General features: G+C 40.1%; 1 protein-coding gene across 6 annotated transcripts in view; it reads right to left on the reverse strand.

Annotated features, from left to right (window-relative positions):
• Nucleotides 1-521: 521 nt before the first annotated feature.
• The window catches only part of FHIP1A (FHF complex subunit HOOK interacting protein 1A), a 90,837-nt gene continuing 67,250 nt past the window's right edge, over nucleotides 522-24,108 (reverse strand). For all 6 annotated transcript variants that reach the window (XM_054066133.1, XM_054066135.1, XM_054066134.1 and 3 more), the window contains 7 exons: nucleotides 17,458-17,625; nucleotides 13,729-13,808; nucleotides 12,115-12,302; nucleotides 10,825-11,865; nucleotides 7,045-7,223; nucleotides 6,619-6,757; nucleotides 522-2,550 (listed from right to left, as the gene is read on the reverse strand). In XM_054066133.1, coding sequence (XP_053922108.1) covers nucleotides 2,300-2,550; nucleotides 6,619-6,757; nucleotides 7,045-7,223; nucleotides 10,825-11,865; nucleotides 12,115-12,302; nucleotides 13,729-13,808; nucleotides 17,458-17,625 — 2,046 coding nt within the window. In that variant the 3' untranslated portion in view covers nucleotides 522-2,299. The remainder of the gene's footprint in view (nucleotides 2,551-6,618; nucleotides 6,758-7,044; nucleotides 7,224-10,824; nucleotides 11,866-12,114; nucleotides 12,303-13,728; nucleotides 13,809-17,457; nucleotides 17,626-24,108) is intronic.

Here is a 24,108-nt window from a genome sequence, read left to right on the forward strand (position 1 = left end):
AGTTGCCACCAGAAGAGGTGAGGAGCAGAGCAAGTACTGACCCTGCATCCACACACGACACTACTGAACTCTGTCAGGCCAGGCCTGCGAGTACAGCATGAGGCAGCACTACAGGTAACAGTGGGAACAGGAATTGGGAAGTGAGGAAACAACCCACCATGTCTCATGCCTTAGGACAAGCTTAAAAAAAGTAATCTTAATTTTCTCATCACCCATTTATAATAACAATGCAGAGGAAAAAGACAGAGAGGCGGGGGAAAAAAGAGCTGTCTTAAACCTGGGTAACAAAGATTTAAGAAGAAGCCCACAGCCTTGGCTTCAGCTTCCAAGGAAGCTTCTGAGGTGAAAATGGGCCATGTGGAGGTCATGGCAATGCAATCCATGAGGATGGCAATGCAATGGTGCCTAAAAAAATACAGTCAAGTTAGAAGTTAAAGCAAACCAGAGTGTCAGCTAGGAAGCAATCGGACCTCCAGCCACCACTGTGCAGCAAACCGGTGAGGACGGACCCAGAAAATTTCTTAAGGTGATTTCGTTAGAGGTGCATATTGGATTTTCTTTTCCTTGGAATATCCTACAGCAGTTTGACATAATGAATGCATCTCATAGCTTGTAGATTTAAAGCACAGCTTTTCAGAAGCATCTAAAGGATTTAGGAGCTTAAATTGCAGTGCAAATTCCATAGGAATTTGACCTGTAAATAATTAAACTCTTCTGGAGTGTCTTTGTTTTGTTTGCTTTGAAAGTATTCTTTTCCCTTGCAATCTGTGATAAAGCATGTTTCAAAACCAGGATGTGATTAATTGCAGCATCCCGCATTACAGAATTACAATGAGCAGGAAAACTAATGTATGCAAGTGTTATTTCCCATTTCCATTTCTTCAGATTTCCTGGAGTCACCATTAGTTTCTTCCCTGGGCAAAGGGGTTTAAGGCTTTCTTGAACTAAGCCCCTCTTTACATAGCCAGCTACAGCACACTGGAAGCACAATTATGCTACTAAGATAAGACAAAATGCAGTGGTGATCCACCAATTCATCATGTTTGGGTTCTTCTAATGAAGCCCATTACTCACAGAAGAGAATTTTCTCAAGCAGTTAGTCATCAGCAGACAGCTTTCCCTGTTACTCCTTCCTTTTCTACAGCTGGTGAATAGTCTGGGCCTCCCCTCACCATCCCAAAAGTGCAATATTAGGAAAAGTCAACACCTAAATTAAAAGTAAACAAACAGTATTTAACTTTCCCTTAACCAAAAAATGAACAGTAGAACAGAACAGCTTTCAGGAGCAAGCCAACCTTTTTCATTAACAAAACAAAAACAGACAAAACCAGCCTTCTGTCCTATTAATACTACTGAAAGATAATTAATACCTTTCTTTAGCTTATTGAAGCGAGCATAAAAACAAACTACATACTAATTACAGCTTGCATAGAAACATTCTGTTTCGTACTTTGTGCAAATCTTCCTAAATAAGGCATGCTTGAGAGTTTAGGTAGCAACGTAGCAGTTATCAAAGAATGCTGAGAAACTGCAAGGAAAATTCCAGGCAGTCTGCAATCGACATCCACTTACACAGTTCATTTGACTTTAAAGACCAACAGCTGATAGCTGCAGATCTGTCTGCACCATAAGGCAACGTGGTATGTGTAGGCTCCAGCACCTGCTTTCATCTAAGTCATGGGTTTAATACACATAAGATCACTTGAATTGAAAAAACCTGAGCCACTACTTAAAAAGAGGGCTTCAGATGTGGGCTGGTAGAACATGGTTTCAGGGAAAAGGAAGGGAAGAGGGGGAAGAGGATAAAGACATGAAGAAGCACAACCCTTCACGTAAAGGAGGTTTGTGCAGATTTTGTGTATATTCGTACACCCTGAGCTGTCCCCACAGGGCAATATTTTTCAAACAAACTGTCTCCTGACAAGTTATCCAGAAGAGTATTTCTGGAATGGAAAAAGCTGAAACATTTGCCTCTCTCAGCCAGCCTATGAGTGCCTATTGCCAAAATTCAACTGGAAGCAGTGACACCAAAGAAGGGTGGCTGCATAAAAAGGAGGAGATGAAGTAGGAAGCTGCAGTTAGAGCAGTATCAGAAATCTCTTGAATAAATTATGTATCAGAGAGGGAAATATAAGGCCTAATATAAGGTAACATGGAATAATATTTTTGCCTACTTCTTCCCTCTCCAAATCAAGTATTTTCAGGAAATATTGAAGTATAACCTTCTTTTGTAAGCAGCTTTGCATTAAAAATCTCTTGAAACTCCAAAAGCTTTCTTAAAATACATTAAAAAAACCCACTAATAATAATCCTCAAAGTCCCCTAGTATTTTGTAACATAAAATGGAATGTTCTTGGGCAAGAGCTGCCAACTCCTTCAGGAACTCTGGGAAAAGGGCAGCTGCGAGTACGGCATTCCTCACGTGCGCAGGAAGGTTGGGATGAGTCAGGCCTTTCTTTCCTTTCTGTCCCAGGAAAGGCTGGAGTACAGCCGGGTAAGCTTCAGAGAAGTTTCTTCCTTTCCCTGCATTGCTGCTGTGCTGGATGTTACCTAAAGCCAGAAAAGAGAGGGGAAAAATAAAAAGACTCAGCATATCAAGCACACACGGTATTTGCACAGCACCCAAAACAGTTTACGATGGCTGCACTCAGCGCTGTGGTTTGCAGTGCGCAGACCATGCAGAGAGATACTCCACCATTTCAACTTTTTTAAGTTCTACTTGGCCCGATTCTACTGCATTTTTTATTAGCTATCTTTCCCCAGGTTCTATGCACTATTCAGTTCTGGCTCTGATGAGAGAAGTACGCGGGCAGAAGAGGAGTCAAGGGAGAGAGTAATATGGATTTACCTTCTGAAAGAGCAGACGATATCTACCCATCTAGACTCAGCACTACTCTCTCAGTTTAAATGATATTGTGCTTTAGCTCTCCCTCAGATCAAAATATCATTTGGACTTTACTTCCCTCTCTCTTTCTCTGTCCTCTCCCCACGAATCATCATGTAAATAGGTTGGAGGCTGAGCTATCACATCGCCATGGGAGTTTGAAGCAAGGCAGAAACTAAGGGAAAAAAAAACACTCAAAGATTCAGGTTTTCTACAGCTGTAGGCCCCACCACCTGCCCTTACCTTTAACTCCCTGTAAAGCAACTAAACATTAAAAAAAGGAGCAAGCAAAAACCACTGTGTGCTCTGCTATATGATCTTTGCTGCCAGAGTTCAGAGGATCAGGGCTCAAGCATCAGAATGCATGGAATTACAGTGATAGCAGCACTTAGGTTTCAATAAATTGCTCCTTGTTTCAACCTGAAGCAGAACTGCACTTTAATTAGACAATAATTAATTTAGTGAAACTAAAAAGGTGACAAAATTTAACACTGATGGAAATAAATACTCTACAAAGAAAAATTAACCTGCAGAACTCACTGCCACAAGATGTCATTAAGGCCAGAAGTGGAGACAGATAAAACCCTGTGTAACTTACAAGTGAATGTTCTCATGAGCTGTACGAGTAAATAGATTAAAAAGAAAAAAAGACTGCCATTAGCTCACACACTGCAGAGAAACCAAACACTACGATGCTGTATTAAGAAAAAGTTTCCCTTAAAGTGTATGCAGTTTATGGTAAAAGATCTGAGTCTCAGGTTACACCGCCCTTTTTCTGACACCTCTCCCAGCAGCTAACAGAAGGACTTGTAGATGAATGCAAGCAGAGCAATCCCTGTGCTCAACAGCTCTGCACTTTTGTTCCTTTCCTCTAGTTCTCCCAAGGTACCGTGGAATTACCAGATACTTCCAAATACTTGAAATAAATTTTCATCTTAATCATCTAACAAGGCTGTACTTTTCTGGAGTTTCAGAAAACCTTTCCAACTCCAGACTTATCAATCATTCATACTGTTATTCTAAAAATTTTTATCTACTGGAGAGAGAGTACAGGAATTTCAGTTCTGTGGAAAATTCTGACTGTGGGAGGAAAAACAACTTAAATTATAAATTACAATGAAAAGATAAAGTTTTAAGCTTGCCTTGAAGATTTTCTTTTGAGATTTTCTAACACCAAGATGTTTCATAATCAATATTTTAAGTTTTTAAATAGTTTAGCCAGTACAACCATAACGCTAGTATAGCTTTGCTTTTTTAAAAAAAAATAAACTCTTCCCTTCAAAAAGCATCAAAATTGATACATTTCCCTCAATATATTTTTATTTAGATTTAACTGCTTATTTGAAATTAAAATAAAAAGAAAGGAAAAGAAAAAAGCACAGAAAGCTCGTCTAGGGACAAGAGATTTTGATTTTATTTTTTTTTCTTTGACGAGCATTGTTCACTTTTTTGTAGGATGCAAACTGAATCCTACAACTGAGAAACTGATTTATCTGGAGATATTGTTACCAATGCTCTGAAAGAAGGGCAGCATTTCATACGGGATCTACACCACGACAGCTCTACATACCTAACCAGAACCCAAGGTACCGTGTAAGGAAACCAAATACTGCTGCAAGCAGAAAATAACAAATTGTCCATTTCTACTGGAACACCTTCAGGGACCACTGCTGTCAAGACAAAGGAAATGCTCTGGAATATTTCAGTTTTACATTTGTGCTCCCCACTAAGTCTGCCTTCCATTTTTCAGATGTGAATTCTGTAGGAAGCCAGTTATGGACAGACCTGCAGAGAACACTTTGAAGCTATTCACCACTTCCATTTGGTGAGAAAACCCTCACAGAACAGCTAATTTGCACGATGCTCAAAAGGTAGCATTGGAGCTGAAGCAAAGAAATCTTATGGGAGTTCCTTTTTTTCTTTTTTCTCCTCCTCTCATTAACCATAAGTGTAGCAATTCCTACCTTGCACTTCTTAATCAATATAATGAGCTACTGTGGGCTGATGGACCACTGAGCCAACTTGCCCCTAGGATTACAGTTTGATTACTTGCATTACCAGTCTTGTTGGGAACCAAGTCTGTAGTTATCCAGACATTCATTTACCCTCTGTCTATTTGTCAAGAGGTGCTTTCTTTACAGGAGTTGCCACAACACGGAAGAGAATGTACCAGCAGGGTGACTAAGCAGCATCATTTCAAATTCCTAAATAATGATCAGCATGAGTCAAGCTGGAAAATTCTGAAGCCCATAGAAGAAAACTGATGTAAAATAGTATAAATTAATGTCATTGGGAATGCATTATATAAATGTTCTTATTGCCAGCACCTGAAAATAGGACACTAAATGTTGCCACCTAATCTCATCTCCCAGATGCTACTACAGTACCATCTAACTGCAGGGCTTCCTAATTTATGGCATTAGAGTGCACAGCCTGAAACACTACCAACTTCTGCAATACACTGTTTCTTTACCACGGGCACCTACCACAGACTAACTCTCTAAGAAGCAGCTTTAGCAAGATCATAATCTTACAGACTACAGGTACTGCAAACCTTAGAAATACATACCATGCTGACTAGGAAGTAGGTAAATTATTATTCAGAGCCTCAAAAAATGAAAACACACTTAAAAAGGCACATAAAAAGTCCCACTTTCCACACCTCTGGAAATCCAAGAAACATTTCAACACCTTCGCAGAGTTACAGGCAGAGTGGGTGATTATTCATGATTTGCAATGATGAGTAAGCGCACACGTGTAAGTGCACCCTCGCTTGACATTTGTTGCTGAGTCAGCTCTTCATCACTGCTGTCACTGCCCTCACCAAATTCGACATATTTCTATCACACGGGAAGTTGGATTTTACAGGAAACCTGCACCCAATATTGCCCACTCAGGAGCAAGCAGAGAACAAGCACGTCCGCATGGCAGGGCCCAAACTCTACCAGCTGCCTGACTGTATCTGGAAATTTCTCAGTTAGAACCTAAGATCCTTCATTTTGCCTATTTTCAATAGCTTCCCCAAAGGCAGTGTAAATACCAGCAATTGTCAAGACAGGTGTAGTGCGCACTGTGCTAGAGAAGCAGCAGATGCTACAGAAGTCCCCTGGAAAGCTGGCTTTGTTGGGGTGATGATACCTGCTTAACTCCCCACTGCTCTTGAAGTGTCCTGGCTTTTGCATCCACCCACCCACCGCCCTTTTTCATCGTTTTGTTTTGCTTTTCATTCAAGTCAGCACATCCAAAGTTTTCTAGCTAATATCTATCTCCTTCAGTAGTAGCCCAAACCATGATAAGAAGCCTTATTCAATTGTTGCAGAAATCAATTCATTCTGGACTTCTGTCCTCCCTAACATCTATCAAAAGAGAGCCAATGAGTAGCTGAAGGTCAGGCTAAAAATAAAACGAAATCATGCACATATGCCATCTCACCTCATGCCTTGAAAGCAAGTTTGTTTACAGCCAAACTGACAGCAAGCCAAGAACCGATTCTGTTACTCCTTTAAGCAGACATTTTTCTGTAGCAAATAAAACCTTCTAAAGAGCAAAGACTATCCAAATAGATCCATAAAATGCGGCCTTCTGAGCATCGTTAGTTTAAAGTTAGAAGGGTACATCTAGTAAATGATATTAACAATGCACCACACCTAATTTTAATCATGCTGCAGAAAACAAAGGAGGTAACTGGTGAGTCACTTCAATTCAACGCTCCTCCGAGTGTGGTTAATGCTTACCTTTGGTTAGCAATTCTTCCGCGGCATCAGACAAGTCCACACGAAAAAGCAAGTACTGTTGGGCCTCCAGGAGAAGACCTGGGAAGTCTTTTTCAATGGAGGCAAAATGTTCAATTTTGTTTTTCACAGATGACAGCACCTGCCAAAATAACAGTAACAATTACTTTTTCCTCCCTCCTTCCCAGTGCAGGCACAGACTGGATACTCGGGATTTCTCTATCTGCATTAAAATAGTTTTGGCAAAAGTTGTGGTCATGCAGAATTTCCAGTTCTTTGCACAAATGTAATTAAAACACTGAAATGAGGTGAGAGGCTCTCAGACAGGTGGGAAAGTGACAGGTGGGACTGAAAAGAGCTAACATAAGTTTTAATGAGACACCAAAAATACCGTTCCAAAAGGCACAACTAATGCTTGTGGTCAAATACCTGATAAAGTGACCGCACACTAGGCTGAAACACCATGTTGGTGTTGAGCAGAAAGGAGCGAAGAAGAGGCTGTGGATAACTTGCCAGCTGAGTAATAATCCCAATAAGCAGCAAATTTACATGCAAGGAATTCTCCAGCATGTTCTCCAGCTTCGACAACACTACGCTGATGAACGGTCCTGCAAGAAAAGGAGGAAGCAATGCTTTTGTTTTCACAGAATTAACATAGTAACATTCAGGAAACTGGCATTTAAAAGGAATTTTGATCATCATAACCAAACAAATTAGACCTCCTGCACACTAATTAAAGCCAGCTGAGAAAAAAACCCAAACTGTATCTGAACAGACAAAACAGACTTAAAAGAGGTGTCAAAAGATTTCCTGAGTAGAAGCACTAGCCAGCCAATGAGTTTACATTAATGGCATTTTTAACATGCATAAGTATTCTACTTTACACGTGCCAATAAGGATTTAGCCTAGCATGTTATGGTCTACTGTTATATTCCCCTTGAAGTTAATTGGAAAGGTACCACTAGCTTTAATGCAACCTTTTTACTCTTGTTAGGGCTTATTTCTAAAAAGTAAATTACAGGCAGCTTTCTTGTCTTTTCAAAAGACTTTGGTGTTATAAAGAAAATATGAAAATGCTACTCTAAACATAAAAATCAAGGCCTCCGACAGTTCACATCACAAGAAAAGGCATTTTCAATACTGCAAACAGTCACACAAAACAGAAAAGACATTAAAATAGATTTATAAGCAAAATTACTGGTACACACAGGCTTCATCATATAAATGTCACCAATAAATAATAGCTTTAGTTTGTGTATTCATGCTGCAGGATAACCACTGAAATACAGAAGCATTTACCATGAAGCTACATAAACCCTTAGCGCACAAGCTTAAGAAACCTTTGCAAGGCTGAGCATGACTTTATCCAAGTATCATTAGATGACAGAGCCCATGAAGTGCTTAAAGCAGTCTGTAAGACTGACCTAATCAGCTATAAAGTCTTAGAAACATCCCTTATCCTACACTCAGTCCCACCACACTATTCTGGCTGCATAAAAGCTAGGGAAACTATGCAGAAGAATCCTTGGGTGACACAGTTACAGCACTGCTGACCTTGAATATCCCACCCTAGAACCCAGCACAAGATGCATGCCATGGGCACTCTGAGAGTCAAGAAGGTGGCCACAATCCGACTCCATTTCAACTCCCCTCCACTACCAAACGGTGGCCATTTCAGAAACCTGGGCATAGTTTAGCCCAGTTTAAGATGCCTGCTAGAAATTATGTCTGAGGTCAAAGCAATTCTGGGCTAGCACAACAGTAAGGATCAAATCAGAAATGCCTACATTGCCACTTCACCTAACAGAGCACTACTGAAGGTTGAAGTCTATCACGTTTTCCAGCAACTGTGAGTACAAAGGAAGCACTCCCTCGAGTCTCATTTATCACGGCTAATACCAGCACAGCTCCACTCACGAAAGGAAAGGTCAGAGAGCCAGTTTTGCAAGGCTTTATGTGGCTGGTACCTTTCAACCACCATGTCAGCCACCAGCGTGAAGGCTGGTATTGCATCCTGCAGGAATGCCCCCTGCCTGGATACCCAGTGGAGCAGCCCCAAAACCTTCTGCTGGCATACGGTTTCGCCTGTCCCAACATAACCTACTGCTTCCCCTCTCATGTTCATGGAGACATTTTCACAGAGCTCCTGAAGACCACAGTGCAGTGGGAGTTCTACAGCATCACAAGGGATGGCAGGAGGAGGACTTGAGAATATCATGTCTTTCTTCCTCAAGTTCAGTCTTCTAAGCTGAGCAGGTGAAACTGAACCTAGTACTTGTTAGAAGTGCTGCATGCCACTGCAAGAGACGTTACCAAGATAAATTAAAAAACTTCTCAGTTGTAGAGTGACTTTTTCCCCCAAGAAATTATTGGAATGAGAATCGGAGGAACTGCACAGAGTTGGCAAGCCTTGTAACAAACAGGGTAGACAGAGGAGAAATAAAACAATTATTCCTTCCCTGAATGTGCACCTCTAAGAGGCCACGAAGTTGAGCACTGATGGGGGGGGGTGGGAGAGGGATGACTGTTTAATGCTTTTGAATTGGACATGGACACCAATAGGACATTTTCTTCATAGATCTGCAGGCCTGAAGAAAGCATCTTTGCACTGCTGACGCTTACTGGGCGTGAAAATCTCTGTCTAGTTATCTGATTCTGCAGAGAGAAGCCCCATACAATGACAGCATCCCAAAACAGTGAAAGCAACCAAAAATCCTTATCACACACATCTACAAATGTAATATGTTTGCACAGATTAGCATTGGAACAGGCTGCACAGGAAAGGGGTGGACTCTCCATCCCTGGAGGTGTTCAAATAAGGTGCAGATGTAGCACTTCGCGACATGGTTCAGCGGGCATGGTGGAGTTGGGCTGATAGTTGATGATCTTAGAGGTCTTTTTCAACCTTAATGATTCTATGAGAACATAGCATTCTAAATGAAACATATTGTTATATTTGAAAGACACTGCATTCTCAACATTTCTGAGGTATTGTTATGAGTACCTCCGTAATTGTAATCAGCGAGATCTCCATTAAAGCAAGGTAAACAGCCTAAGAGTAAAACATGTGGATGGGGAACAAACAGCAAGGCTTTTTGTGGTGTTTTTTCCCTTTGTTTGGCTCAGTTGGGATTTTTTTTTTTTTTTTGTGGTGGGGAGGGCAGGCATTGGTTTTGGTACAGGTTTTTTGGAAAGGAACAAATGGAAGTAGGGACTAGATGCGAGACAGGGACAACATTTTTGAGCTACATTTGACAGCAGATAATGGGAAACAGGTTTGAATGTGATCGGCTTCTGGTACAAGGAAATCATCACCACAGCAAAACTGGCAAATTGACTGAAAAACAGGCTGAATTTTTCTAATAGGCATGCTGGCCACAGCCGACCAGAAATGTATATATTTCTATGGACACAAATTAACATTTCCTCCTTTCAAATGAATGAGGAGCCATCTTATAGAGGTTTGGGGTTGGATGAGGAAACCTAGATATACTATTATTTTTTATTATTTGCATTACTGCAGCGTCTAGGAGACCTAATTAAAGACCAGGAGCCTGCAGTGCAAGGATCTGTACAAACACTGATCAAAAGCCCACTCTAACCTCCAGTACCACTGTCATTCCTGAATGGCTTGGACAGTCTGTGGAGATCAAGCTTAAATTACTGCCTGGCACAAGACAGAGCAGCATTTCAACAGGGAGGGCAGACAGGACACTGGAGGAACAGGATGGCATGGAGATAGGCACGTACAGGCAGGGCACCAGTGCTGCCACCTCGTGCTCAAATGTGAAATAGCGGAGAGGAAAAAAGAAGGCAACGTGATGGCATATCCATAACATCAGAAATGGAAGGCACCAGAAAAACAACTTATTCACCTGGGCTCTATACATAAGAAGAGTGACTCCAATCACCTTCCAACTGAAAAAGCTTTCTCTAGAGTGACGGAGCTCTGAGATACAAAAAACCCCCAAATTTAAACAATTATCAAAAAAAGCAGATAAAACAACACTGATTGCACTGCTCTACTTTCATGTTGGATCTCTTTCACTCTCCTTAGTCCAGTCTCAGCTATTTGGGATATAACCTCTTTCATGCCAAGACTATTCCTTGCTCTATGCTTGTGCACCACACAGCGTGATCTCATTTGGCCACTATTAATTACCACACCTTCCTGTATTCGTTATGTACATAATTAACAGGACATTCCACCTGTAAATGGGGCACTCTGGCTCCTTGCAGCATGCTCAGGAGAGACATCCTCCTTCGGTCTAAAGGGAGGTGACATGCTCTCTGCAGAAAGGGTGTCTGCTGAGAAATTCTCAAAGTCCTCCTCCTCTTCTGCAGGAGAGACAGGGTCAGGAGTATCCAACTTCTGCTCCTCCAAGCTCACACTGTTTGGATCCAGTTCCTTAATAATTTTATCATACTGTGCAATGAAATCCTCACCATCTGTGCTCAGCAGTCTTACACTTAAGTTACGATCTGCCTCCTGAGGAGAAAGCTTCAACTCTAAGTCTGGCTGTGGATCAATCTCAGTCATTTTCTGGTTTATTTGTTCTTTCATTACACCATGAGTCAAGCATGAATTTCTCTTACTGTGCTCATCCAAGTCCATTTCCAGCTGGCTCTTTGCAAGAGTCCCATTGACTACAGTCTGGCTTTGGACTTCATGTTCTCTGTCTACATTTAAAGTTTTCTTCTTGGAGTTATCATCATCTTGGGTATCCTTCTGGGCACATAATCTGTAAACCATAACATCATCCTGAAAGTCTGATTCCTCTATGTAAGATCCTTTGATGAGCATGATGGCATTTTTTTTCATTTCTTGAATGTGTTTTGGTGGCTCTGCAGGTGGCTGCATCTCTGTGCTTCCCAGATCATCATATGGTTGTGGTGAGCTCACATCAGAACCAGGAGAAATCCCTGTGTCATAGCTATCATCCCATTCTAGCTCCAACTGCATCTTCTCACCAAATGCAGTTACTTGAGAGGAGCTACATGTGCTAGGTGTCCTTTGCTGGAGCCGAAACATTGGGTGTTCCACATCTGTACTGTTCTCCTCAGCAAGTGTTTGAATAAAGGTGTCTGGATCAGGGTTTACCCCATCATACAAGGCAGACCAAACCTTACAGTCTTTCAGACACTGGAGGATGGCTTCCTGAGCTTCCCCCAGGTACTGCAAGTAGCTGATGTCCACAGCTCTTCCATATTCCACAATGCAAGTAGATTCAGAAGAGCGTCTGGCAGAATCTGGAAGTAAAGATTACTACTCATACCATGACATAATACAACCACTCAAAAGTTCTCTATTAAAATAAGGTTTCAATAGACCTGGACACATGAAAGGAATTAAATAAGCTTTCCAGTCCAGGCTTGTCTGGTTTATTGTCGCTTGACATATTTCCTCCCCTTCCTCCCATTCTTACCCACCTCCTCCCATGAGCTGCTTGCCAAATCAAGCTCAGTTCATGATCTGGTCCTCCCCTGAGCACCAATTACCTTTAGTTTGTGCTGCTTTTGTCCACAGAATATAATCTTTTCCTTGGCTTTCAAGCGTCAAGGTGATCCCAGTGGAGCAGCAGACTGGTGTCAGAGCCAGCAGTTTTGCGGCAGATACAGAATAGCAGTCTCTCTCTTTCACAGCCCACCGCTGGCTCAACATTATATGGTTGCATGGGATCAGATACCTGAAACAGCAGTAGCAGTGTCTAGCATTACTTCATCATCCTTTCGTGTCAGAGAAAGCGAGAACACACAAAGTTCCCTTCCCACCTTCCTGTCGCCTCCAAATTAAAACAAACAGTAATAATAACCTTGACAATGATCCATATTCTAAACCTCTTAAAAGCATGAAGCACTGATTCTTTATATCGTGAAACTACAGTCTGATGAGGAACTGTCAAGATGAGTAGAGACAGAAGATCAGTTGCATCAGAACAAGGAAGTGTACAATCCTTTGCAGCTCAGAGCAAACTTGTTGTAAGAAGGGGTTTAGTCCCCACTATGAATGAGGTCTGTCTCAGAATCCCTAATTTATTTGTTTTACCTGGGAAATCCAGAGAGACCCAGTTTACATGTCCCAGACAAGAAACCAGCACGGAGAACAGAAGGATCATCAAGGTACTCTACTACACTAAATAGAAGTGGAGCTCTCGGGTAGAGGAGAGAATAAACAATAAAGAATACAAGGAACAGAGGAAGCACAGTCCTGCACTGAACTTCTTTAGAGCACTACTTTTCAACCTGTTACGGGCATTTTATTAAGAGCCTCAGTGTTAACTGAACTTATTTTTACCATTTAAAATGCAAACAAATCCTGAAAAAAATCCCTAAATAAACAAAAAGATTAAATACAGCACTCTACTGCTGTTAGAGTGACAACATACTTGAGTTCACAGAGGCCCTAACAGCATTTCCAGGCACAACACCCAGAGGTATAGGGAATTTCTCTAAACACCTGCAGGCGGAGGGACAAACAGTATCTGAAACGTTCGTGTGATCTATGGTGCTAAAAGCTCAATTTAGTTACACCAATATTTCCAAATAAATAATCAATCCTCATGTAATACACACACCAAAACTGCAAGTGATTATTCTGCAGCAATGCATAAAACCATCAGTTAAAAGCAAAACAATCAATGCATTTGGTACATTACATAACAATCTACCACAACAGTTCAGGAATCTGAAGTATTCTCGGTGAGAGAGGAATCAAAAAGGTAGAAAACAACAGGAAAGAAGGTGGAAGTTCCAATAAGTATATAGCTGTGTATCACTGTGTATAACACACTAGAGAAAACATGCAGGAGAGAAGAATTATACATTTAGAAGCAGGGAATAAGCAGTTTGGAGGTGATAAATATATTCTTAGCTTCTCTTCTCTCACTTTTACAGAAATAAATCAGAAGAAAAATCTCTTGCTCCTGAAGATCACAGGATGTAAATCACACTTCAGGTCTGGTAGACTTTTGTCAGGATCATAAATATTCTTATGTCTGTAGTTGCTTGGATTTCTGCTCCCTTGGAGAACACTCATCCAGCTCTGCATCCACAGGCAGAGACTGAATGTCCCAGAATTAGGATGAAGAGTGGAAAAGGGAGTTTGGGCTTTACCTTAAAACTAGCTGTAACATCACATCTTCACAATGCAAGCCAATGAGCGTTCTGAACAGTGCCAAGGAGACCACACACAGCTGGAAAATTATAAACGTTGTCAATTTTTCATCTGGAAATTGTGCCTTTCCAATCTTCCCTGCATACTACATAACAAAATGGCTCTGCCTGAACAATATGCTCTATAAGACACTGTTAGAATGCAATTTCAATTTTTCAACACCCCATGGGATTGTTTTCAACAGTTGTCTACAGCTATATACATAACGTTATATTTTAACAAAATACAATCCAGAATTTTCCTTCAAATAAGCCATTTTAAAAAGCATTCATTTACCAAGTTTTAATATTATTCAAATTTATTAATTTAATCTAACTCAGTATGAACTGAAGCCTGTAACTTCCAAGATAGCGTGTTAGTTTTTACCTCTGACATAGAATTTGAACCAACTAATGGTCTATTCCAAAAGAAAAGTTACAAACCATCTCAAGTTTCTGTTGCTTTAAGTATAAGGAATGATTAGTGTTCTACAAAATAAAAAGCTGAATGCTTCTATACATACAGCTTAACGTAGTGACATAGACTAGGACTAAAACCATCATTTTTATAAGAATCTTCTCCACGTGGAGAGTTCACAGTCCCTCCACTAGAGGACACTTGAACGGCTGGGAACCGCAGCAGGGCATGAAGATCCTTTCTGAGAGACCAGGAGAAAGGAGGAGTGGGAGGAGAATAGAGTTCCTCATTGGAACTGCATGCTTGCCATTTTGGCAAAGGTCTGATCTAATATACTCATAACTAGATATTCCAGCAGTCACACTCAGCAGAGACAAAAATCATAGCCATTCTGTGACAGGCATTCCACTTTCACACTGGCTTTAGGACAACCTAGAAACATGGACTTCTACAGGCTTTTCTGGTCACCCATTAGACATACAACACTTCTCAAAGCTATCGTACAGCACATTTCTACATGCCAGATGCTCGCAAGACCACACAGTTATGCCCAGCACAGTAGAAGTATGAGCTGTAAGCTTTCACTGTTTGCAGGGACCACAGTACATCAACCCTCCCAGCCTCTTATACACATTTCCTTGGGCACATTCTCCTGCACTGCTCTCTCCTAGAGACAGTATTTCACAGCTGTCTTTGACTCCAGGATCCTGCTGATTCTTCTGAGAATTATTTAGCACAATTTGACCCTTTCCTAGGGTTTCAAGTTGGTTTTTAAATCTTGCCTCTCCCTATATTAATTACCTAAACTGAAATAATTAATATATTTAATTAATTGCACTTTTCAGTGCAAACCGATTAGAACAAAACAAGGAAAAAGCTACAGATATTTCTCCACCTCATTTTTTCAGTCACTGAACATCCTTTGTAATTCATTCAGGATTAAATCTAGCATTCTTCCCTGGGCATGGCTTTTTCTCCAGACTAGGGAATTTCCTCCTATTGTCTGCAGTCACTCCCCTTACTTTCTTTGTTAAAAAGCTTTGTTCTAGCTCTGCAACATCACTTCACTACATTCCTCTTTCCAGCCCATGCTTTCTGAAGAACACCAACTTAACAACTCTTTGTTTCACCATTTCTACTTCTCTCTTTCAGATGAGTGACTTAGCTCCCCTACAATAGGACTGGGTGCTCATGGTGAACAAGAGCAGATGAACGCATATATTCCTTGAAAAATATATGTACATACATTTATTTTTCCTTACTTGGTAGTTATATATTTGTTTAAGTGAACCTCATTTGATAGCCTCTGAAAAGCAAGGTTCTTTGATTGCCTTCCCTGGTATGGTCATTAAACTAACACCCAAAGAAGAACGAGAGGAATGGAAAAAGCAGAAAGAAGAGAACCAGGGAATGCTCATCAGCTGACTTGCAGTGAAGCAAAGTGGAGCTCAAACTTGTTGCCCTGCCGTCACTGTCCCGTGCTTGTACTAGGAGCCAACAGGAGAGATGGTAGTTAGTCCAAGACCTCAAGTCTACGGAAACAGATGGACAAAGTGAAAGGGCAAGAGAAGAAGAAATAACCAGAACTGGAGCTCTTAATAGGAACAGGAGTTGGAGAGCGTCACAACAGTCTTTTGGAAGAAGCCAGCTCCTTGCATGAGAGGTGCGTTTTAGCCAGGAGACAGGGAAATTCTTGTTTCTTCTGTGAAATGTACTGAGAGTCAAGTCCAACTTTTCCTCATACAGTGAAATTTCAAAAATGCTGCTACTGCCTTAATTTTTCCTGTATTTAGGAAATTTCAGCTTACAAGGAAACATTTCTCATTTGTCTCTGCAACCATATTGCAGATCAGGAACCATTCGAATAAGCAAAGCTAAGGTAGTCTATTTTTGTGTTTTGTAAAATGAAATTATTTAATATATGCTGAGGGGACAAAGAGGATAGTAATTTTACAAGTTTTTCTGGCTACCTGTCTACACATAAGTTTAACCCTGTGAATTATTAATAAGTATTTTCATCCATAATAATGTCTGCAGCTTTTGTGCTGCGGAAACACAGAAGGCTGCATTTCCAGCTTTTGCACTTGGCCAAGCTGTACTGCAGGAAACTCCATTTAGCATCACAGAACCATTTTGGCTGAGATCCTGAGTTGCTCAGGGCTGCAGAATTCTTTACAATTCCCATCTCATTTTCTTATGGAACGGTAATTAATGATTAGAAGAGATAACATTTGGTTTTTTGCCAACAGAAGCTGTTTCAGTTTTCAGATTTAATCCATGTTAGAGATGCAGTAACAGCAGCATATATCCGTATTTGCGTACATTCACATTTCAAAACAACTTTTGAATGAAGCTACAGTCTCTTTTAATGCACGTGCTGGTGTTCTGGCTTCTCTTGTACCTGCACTAAAACAATATTCTTTATTTCATCCATGAAGCTATGCATCACACAAGATTCAGCCAAGTCTGCAGGCTCAGAAGGGTAGTCCAATGCAACAAATAGTCATTTTCTCTGCCAGAAAATCCAATTATTAGTAAAGCTAACTCTACTATCTCTGTCAGCTTGCTTTCCAGCCACCATCCTGCATTGTGCCTAGGATGAAAATGGGCTCACTGCAAATTTGAGCTAAACCTTACTACACAAGGGAGTGAGGGCAAAGAAAAGGAAGCAGCAATCTGACCACTTGAGCAAGAAGCGCCTTCTTCTAATCAAAGTAGGAAGCTGGCAACATGACAGCTAAGCAAACATGTACAAGACAGACTTCATCCCTGAGAAATACATTGGCAATGCTGCAGTTCACAACTTGGATCAGCTTGGAGACATTCTTATAGGGATGCCATCATCTTCCACAAGAACTATTCGAAAATGCTTGTTGCTTGGCAAAACTCCAAAGAAAAAGCTCCTCACCACAAGTATATTTATAAATCCCAGGGTGAGTTATCTATGGCCACGCTAATTCAGCAGTATGCAGAACAAAAATGCTCCCAAATTTACCTTTAATCTTCTAACAGAATCCAGACTTCCCGAAGTCCTCATCTCCCTATTCCTGTTTGTGTGAAACCAGCTCACACATTTATCATCAACTCAGTATAGCGGTAGCTAAATGTCATCACAAACAAAAAATTGAGGGGGTGGAGAAATCACACATTTGGGTGGGGGGGGAAAAAAAGTCCTAGCTAAACAGATAACCACTGAATACATGGAAGCTCCCACTGAAATATTTAACCTACGCCCATGCTGAGTACTTGAACTTCCTTCCTGCTTGTCTTACCCGGAATGGTGTGTTGATTCGGCTGGTTAGTGTGTCCAGGATATGCACGTTCTCATGTCGGTGCAGCAAAATAAAACGGAGGAAAATCTTGAGGAGGGCTGGCTCTGAAACACTACGCAAAAAGAGATCCAGGTATGCAGTAGTAGTCATCACTTCTTCCACAGTCACCTACAAGCAAAAATAATATGAATGCAAATATACTGCACACACAAAACATTCATCCATCCTCTGCAACTATGTACCTGGCAAACGCTCTAAGCGCTCCATGGATAACGTTGCCACAAAAATATTGATGTCTTTGCTTTGAAATTTGCAAAGAGCATGCTTCTGAATAACTCACAAGCATTTTCAACCCATTTCTTATCTGTCTTGCTTCCTCAGTAAAAAAAAAAAGCCTCCCCCAAACCGACACCCCAAATCTCACACATACTGAAATCAAACAGCCAGATCATGCTAGAAGCTCCTCACAACTTTTCTGCCCGTGTCAGATCTATTGTATCTCACTTCTGCCATCCTTCAGAAGCATTTTCAGATGCTGTGAATATCCGCCTCTACCACTTTATTAAAAATAAATGACAGACCACAATCAAATCAGAGTACAAACTCATGGTTCTAGAGCTTTTAAGAAAAAAATCCCTATAGCTATTCAGGATTTTACCACCATTTTCCTTCTTTTTATTTTCCCACAGCACAATTCCTCATCTCACTCAAATTTTTAAAGAGTACGTATATTCATACAGACACACACACACCAAACCCCAAAATCTTTGCTACTGACTATTTATATATCAAAATACAATTCAAAAAGCCATGCAGCATTTGCATACCATAACCCACACTGCTCTGCTTATGGCAATCCTTTGGAGCTTATCTATTCACAGTATGCACTGGCAAAGCACAGAAAATTCCAAAGGCCACCTCTGCACCACACACTGCTGGTGCAAAGTCAGCTCTTTAAAAATAGTTACCCAGGAACCTAATAAGCTTAAGTGCACAAAGATAAACCCTTAAATAAAAGAATCTGCCTATATGAAAGGAAGTATTAAGCATCTTTTGTTTACCAAACTTAGCTGGATAAATGAAAAGACTGATTTTATTAAAAAAAAAGAATCAAAGCTGTCACTTAAGAGCTAAGAGGATTTAGAAAATACTCAGAAGGGCAGCATTTACGTAACATGCTGTAAATATTAAAATTCCTGTTCCATTATGCTGCATGGTAGCCATGTACACAGTAATGTCATGCTGCAAACGTTCTCTTTAAAGCATGTAAGATCACAAGCTGCTTCTGGCTGCTTACACAGAACATAGGAATGCTGTAATGCAGCCTCCAGACCTTATAGAGAGCGAGCACCAATAAGGAGAGCAGAGAGAAGCTCTAAAGTTAAGGTCTTTGATTCACTTTCATTCTGAAGCTGCCTTCCAATACTCAGCTACACCATCCTTAATACAACGGGCTATGAGCTCATATTGGCATTAGAAACAAAGCATCGATGAGGTAGCTATAGTCGAATTTTCACCAGGATGGGATATAAGTTCCCCTTCTGCAAATCAAGCATTGAGATATAACAGCGAAATGAATGAGGCACACTTTCGCAGGAGGTGTGAACAGTGTAAGGCTAAGCAAGCAACATAGACACACTTTCTAGATCTGCAGTTGCAAGTTCAGTGCTACCAAAACCAGAAAGAGAATATTAGTTCTTGCAGAAAATAGTACCTGTTTACATACACTCCAACTTAGAATACAGTTTATGAATTAATTCCTCCTCCTTCTCCCACAAGTGTAATTAACTTACTAGGTGAAGCACCCCAGAGTTACTAATTGTCAGAATTAGCACTGTGGCTACAGCTCTAACTCAAGTTCTGTATTACCATAAATATAATAACACAAACCTGCTTATGCACGTACACGCTTACCCATGGCACTACTACCACATTTCAACAACCAAAAACCCACTTAGGAAATGAGCCAGGGTTGTGAAACAAAGGAAATTGGGGTTGGTTAGAACGGAGATTTTGTTTGGTTGGTTTTTTGTTTTGCAATAGCCAAAAGGTGTGGGGACTCATGGGTTGAAAAAGAATGGCTTTCTGATGAAGGCTGTTGACTACCACCCAGAGAACTGGCATTTTTGTTTTGTTTTTATAGCAGCAAACTGTAAAAAGCAAAGCCCAAGAAATGCATCATGTGACATCATTATGGTAGCATACAGTTCATGGAAGAGTTTAAACCCTCTGCCAAGGGAAGGCCAGACAGAAGTGATACATCATTATATCTCTGTACCACTTCTCCTTCATCCTTTATAGAGAAAAGGAAGCACGTTTCCAGCCTGAGGGTTTCGCAGATGTCCACTGACAGCAGGGGCCTATGTATATGTATAAAATACTAAGGCTGTAAATGAAAGCAATAAAAGCCAGCAGATTCACAAGGGCAGTGACCTTTTTCTGAAACTAATGCTCTTTGGACAACTCAGCCTAAATTTCCATCAGTAAGAGAAACCCATACACTTTTCAGAGTGTGTATGATGAATGAAACAAAAAGGAGAAGCAAGTCAGCTAGAGAATACTTTAGAAAAGAAATTTTCAATTCTGAGAGCACGTTCAGTGCTCCGAACAGCTTGGGGATCAGGCCTAAAAAAGAATTCATGTTTACTATATCCAACACTTCACTGATACCACAAAAAGAGCTAGAAGCAACAACCGATGATTAATAAAGACCATAGAGTTCACAAAGAAATTATCTATAAACTTGTTTAATCTTACTTGTTTGAATTGAGGTTTTCTGTGTAGAGTGCCACATTACACCTAATTTTTAGGTGCTCTTGGGAAATGAGTTGCTGATCTGCTTAACCATTTCCTGAGAAAGAGGAATGAAGACTAAGTTTTTCGAGATTTAAATGCACGTGTAAGAATCTTTTTTTCAGTTTTCAATGAAAATTCACTGCCTTACCCACAACATTCCTTCAAATCTTTGCAATAAATGAAGCTAGGATCTACTTCACAGCTCGCTGTGCAACACTGAAAACAGGCAAGTTAACACTGTACAAGAGATTTTGCTGCTATCATGTTCTAGAAGTTTCACTGCACATTCAGCATGCCTTTGTGCACAACTTGTCCATACAAACCAGCACAGAGACCATCCTTCTGCTTCCTTGCAAGAGCAAATCAAACAAAAATATTGCTCTTTGGCATTTGAAGTAAAAGGCACGTACGCAACTTTGGAAAAAAAAAAAGATAATTAAACTGGCAAGCAGATATATGTGGTTTTGCAGTTATATCTTATCCTGCCACCCTGCATCCTGGGTTTGCTTCTCCCTGTTACCATATCTGACAGCAAGCGTAACTTCTGAAGATTCGAGGCATCTAGAGAAGTATTCAAAAAGGCTAATTTTAGCTCCATGAAGCTAATTTTCTTTCTACTCAACGGTTTACATTAGCCTGCTCTGAACGAGCCTCAAGAGAACTCTTTTCTTTTTCTTCTTTGCAGTTAACTAGAGAAGGATGATGGAGAAATCAGTTACATCAGGTAAAACCAAGCTGTGGCAAAACCCCTTTTACCTCTGTAAGCCTTTTCTTCAGATCGCATTATGCACAGTACAAGTGTTGAAAGTGAGACTTGTTCAATTTATGCAGTTTCTATTGAAGATCTCTGTTTTCTAAGATACCAATACCAATCTATTAAGCTTTATCCAGACTATCTGCTGGTTGTCTCTCCTTAAACTAATGCTCATGAGATAGATTTGAGCAAAGTAGGGAAATCCTTTAAATTCAAATAAGTACCTAGGTAAACAACCAAAGAAGAAACATTCCCAGAGAACAAAACATTTACTACATGTCCACTACACTCAAATCCTGAGGCAGCTTACAAAAACTTTATACCATTGTAAACATTGATTGCTGCATAATTTGTACAAGTAAGCTTTTAGCGAGCCCTCAGAATTGAACATCTTCGAAAGGATGATAAAAAACAAGTCAGAACTTCCATACATCCACAAATCTGATATTTGAAAATTCTTCACCTTTGATAATTCAAGTATTAAGAAAAATATCACAACAAAGAGAGATCAATAAAATTAAGACATGGTAGTTTAAGCTCTTTGTTAAGTAAGTACTCTTCAAGCTATGCTTTTGATAAAGATATTTCGGCAAAATAAAAATACACCACTGTCACAACAGCAAAAATATAAACCCACCAGCAGCATCCCCTGCATCCTCTTTCTACTAATGGTAAAGTCCAGGGATATCTCTGCTCCTAAGATAAAACTACAGGATTGAAAATGAAAAATTAGAAAAATCCATATCCTTTGCATCAATCGGACTAGTATCCTACCATTTTTATTTTCCTTATCTACAGCTGTAAGAATGAAAGTTGCTGGATTCCGCCCCCCCCGATATAAATTTAAAGTGTCTCTTTAAAAGTATCATTTAGAAAAACCTCATCCACATGTTTTTCTGTGCAACAATTTGTTGTTACAGATATTTTTTAAGACGTAATCTGCTACAAAAGGGACTACTTGAGAATCTTCATAGCCAGACAGATACTTGATTAGAGATTATTGAAAAAAGAAAGCTACTTTTAGCCTTGTAATACCCTTCTCTAATTATGTTATAATTTTTAGCAAATCTTTTCTTGCCTCTTCTGATGACTGATTAGATGGCGAGGCAGAACACTGTAAAGAGATCCAGCTTTTACAAGTCCCTGTGCCAAGTAATAGCGAGGAGCCAGAAATTACTGTCATTGAGAGTTCAGTTTAATATATTACACTCACCGTGTTAGACCAATTGCACTGATTCTTTATTGCTGGCTATTTTCCCCTGGGATCCACACAATGTATTTTCTAATTTACAGCGTCGTGCGCCCTCTTATAGGAATATTGCTATCATGATTCCTCCTTTCCCTCACAGTTCCCTTTCTACAAGGATTTTATACGGCCCATGAAGAGACCATGAATGTCTTATTAAAACTTATCCTCCAGATCCTAGATCCACAAGCAGTTTAAACCTGAATAAGCACATCTCACTGAGGAAAAAAACAAAACCCTCAACTGTTCCCACTCTCCTCTTCTCCGTCTTCATTTTCAGCTTCTTGCCCCTTGCTTATACTGGCAGAAGGGTTCATGCTTCACTTCACCGCACAGTAGATTGGCTCAGGGAATTGATTCAGTTAAAACTATCCAGGAAATAAAGGTGAGTTTTAACCTCTATCAGTCTCCCATAAGAACAATTGTCCTGGCAAAAGAGAGGGGACATGTGGAATCAGGGACAGAGGGAGTCTGCATAGCGGAGGAACCAGAAAACCAGAACTGCTTCAACTTCCCTCAGCTTACGTCTATGAACTGCTTCAGTTTATACCAGGTTAAAGCTCAACTCAACTGCAGTGTTTGCTGCAAAAAGTTGAAAGGCACCTTTAGCGTAAATCCACTCCACAACCGGAAAAACGAAGTTTTGTAACTATTGATGGGCTTCTCCATAGCACAAGACTGATCAAAGTTTTTCAGTAACACTTGCTATAGACCTTTTCATAGCACCTCTCCAATCACTCTTCTGTAAGGTGAAAGATGGTATTATTCCTAAATGGGAACTGATAGTCTTGTAGGATATTTGTAAAGATGCTCCTTCTGATCTGTGGGGTATAATTTACAGGTCATTTCTCCCTAGCTGAGCCGTGCAATCGTCAAGTGTTATCGAATTATCAGAGTAGCATACTGTGTTAGAGGTTTTTGTTTAGATGAGCTACTACGCAATAACTGAGGTCTGTTTGACAGAGAATATTTGACAGGACCACGCCAGCGCTTCCACAGAGCAGTTCTGTTTGCTTGTTCACATAAAAAGTTTAGCAACCTCTTATGCTAAAAAACTGGTAAAATTTTCCATTATTCTTTAAGCCTTCCAAGTAGAAAAATAATTATATCATAGCATTTACTGCTATACTACATGGCATTTATTTGCTAAAACATTAAAAATCTGCTTTTATCATAAAATTTGTCAATTTCTTAGCACAATCTTCAATAAATTGAAACAACACATTATATAAACACTCGAGATATTCCTAACAGCTGTCTTTGTCACCCAAATTCTCCAAATGCCAAATTAAAATTAAATCATGAGCATTTACAGGAAGGAGATGTATATAACCAATCTGAGTTGTATCAAAGGTAGCATAATATTTATATATGCCACAGTGTGTCTCCTAATTATCTAGCACATGGTTTCGACTGCAAAATACACCCATATTAAAGACTTTCTGAGAAGGATTCCACTGATCAGATTTCTACAGAGGTACTACAACTACCTAAAATAACAAGGCAAATAAGCATTTTCTACTATGAAATATACAAAGACTAAAACAAGGCAATATGGCCCCTAGCAGAACGCATAAAATTTAAGACTTTGCTAGGGTTATACTGCATTCATCATGGGATCTCAATCAGAATTTAACTGAAGAGAAAATTAGCCTGATTAGATTACTTGTGTCTTTGTACAATTTTGCCCCAGAATACTTTCTAATTTTTCGATAGAGCTCCAAAAAGTTAGTTTTGACAGCGACGCAAGAAATAGACAATGAGATATGTCACAGAAATTTAATGGTATGGCTCTGTGCCTGAGCAGAATTATATCTTCTCACAAGTATTTTTTACCTAACTACCAAAGCCTAGG

The sequence above is a fragment of the Cuculus canorus genome, chromosome 4, assembly GCF_017976375.1.
Source record: "Cuculus canorus isolate bCucCan1 chromosome 4, bCucCan1.pri, whole genome shotgun sequence".
NCBI classification, from domain to species: Eukaryota; Metazoa; Chordata; class Aves; order Cuculiformes; family Cuculidae; genus Cuculus; species Cuculus canorus.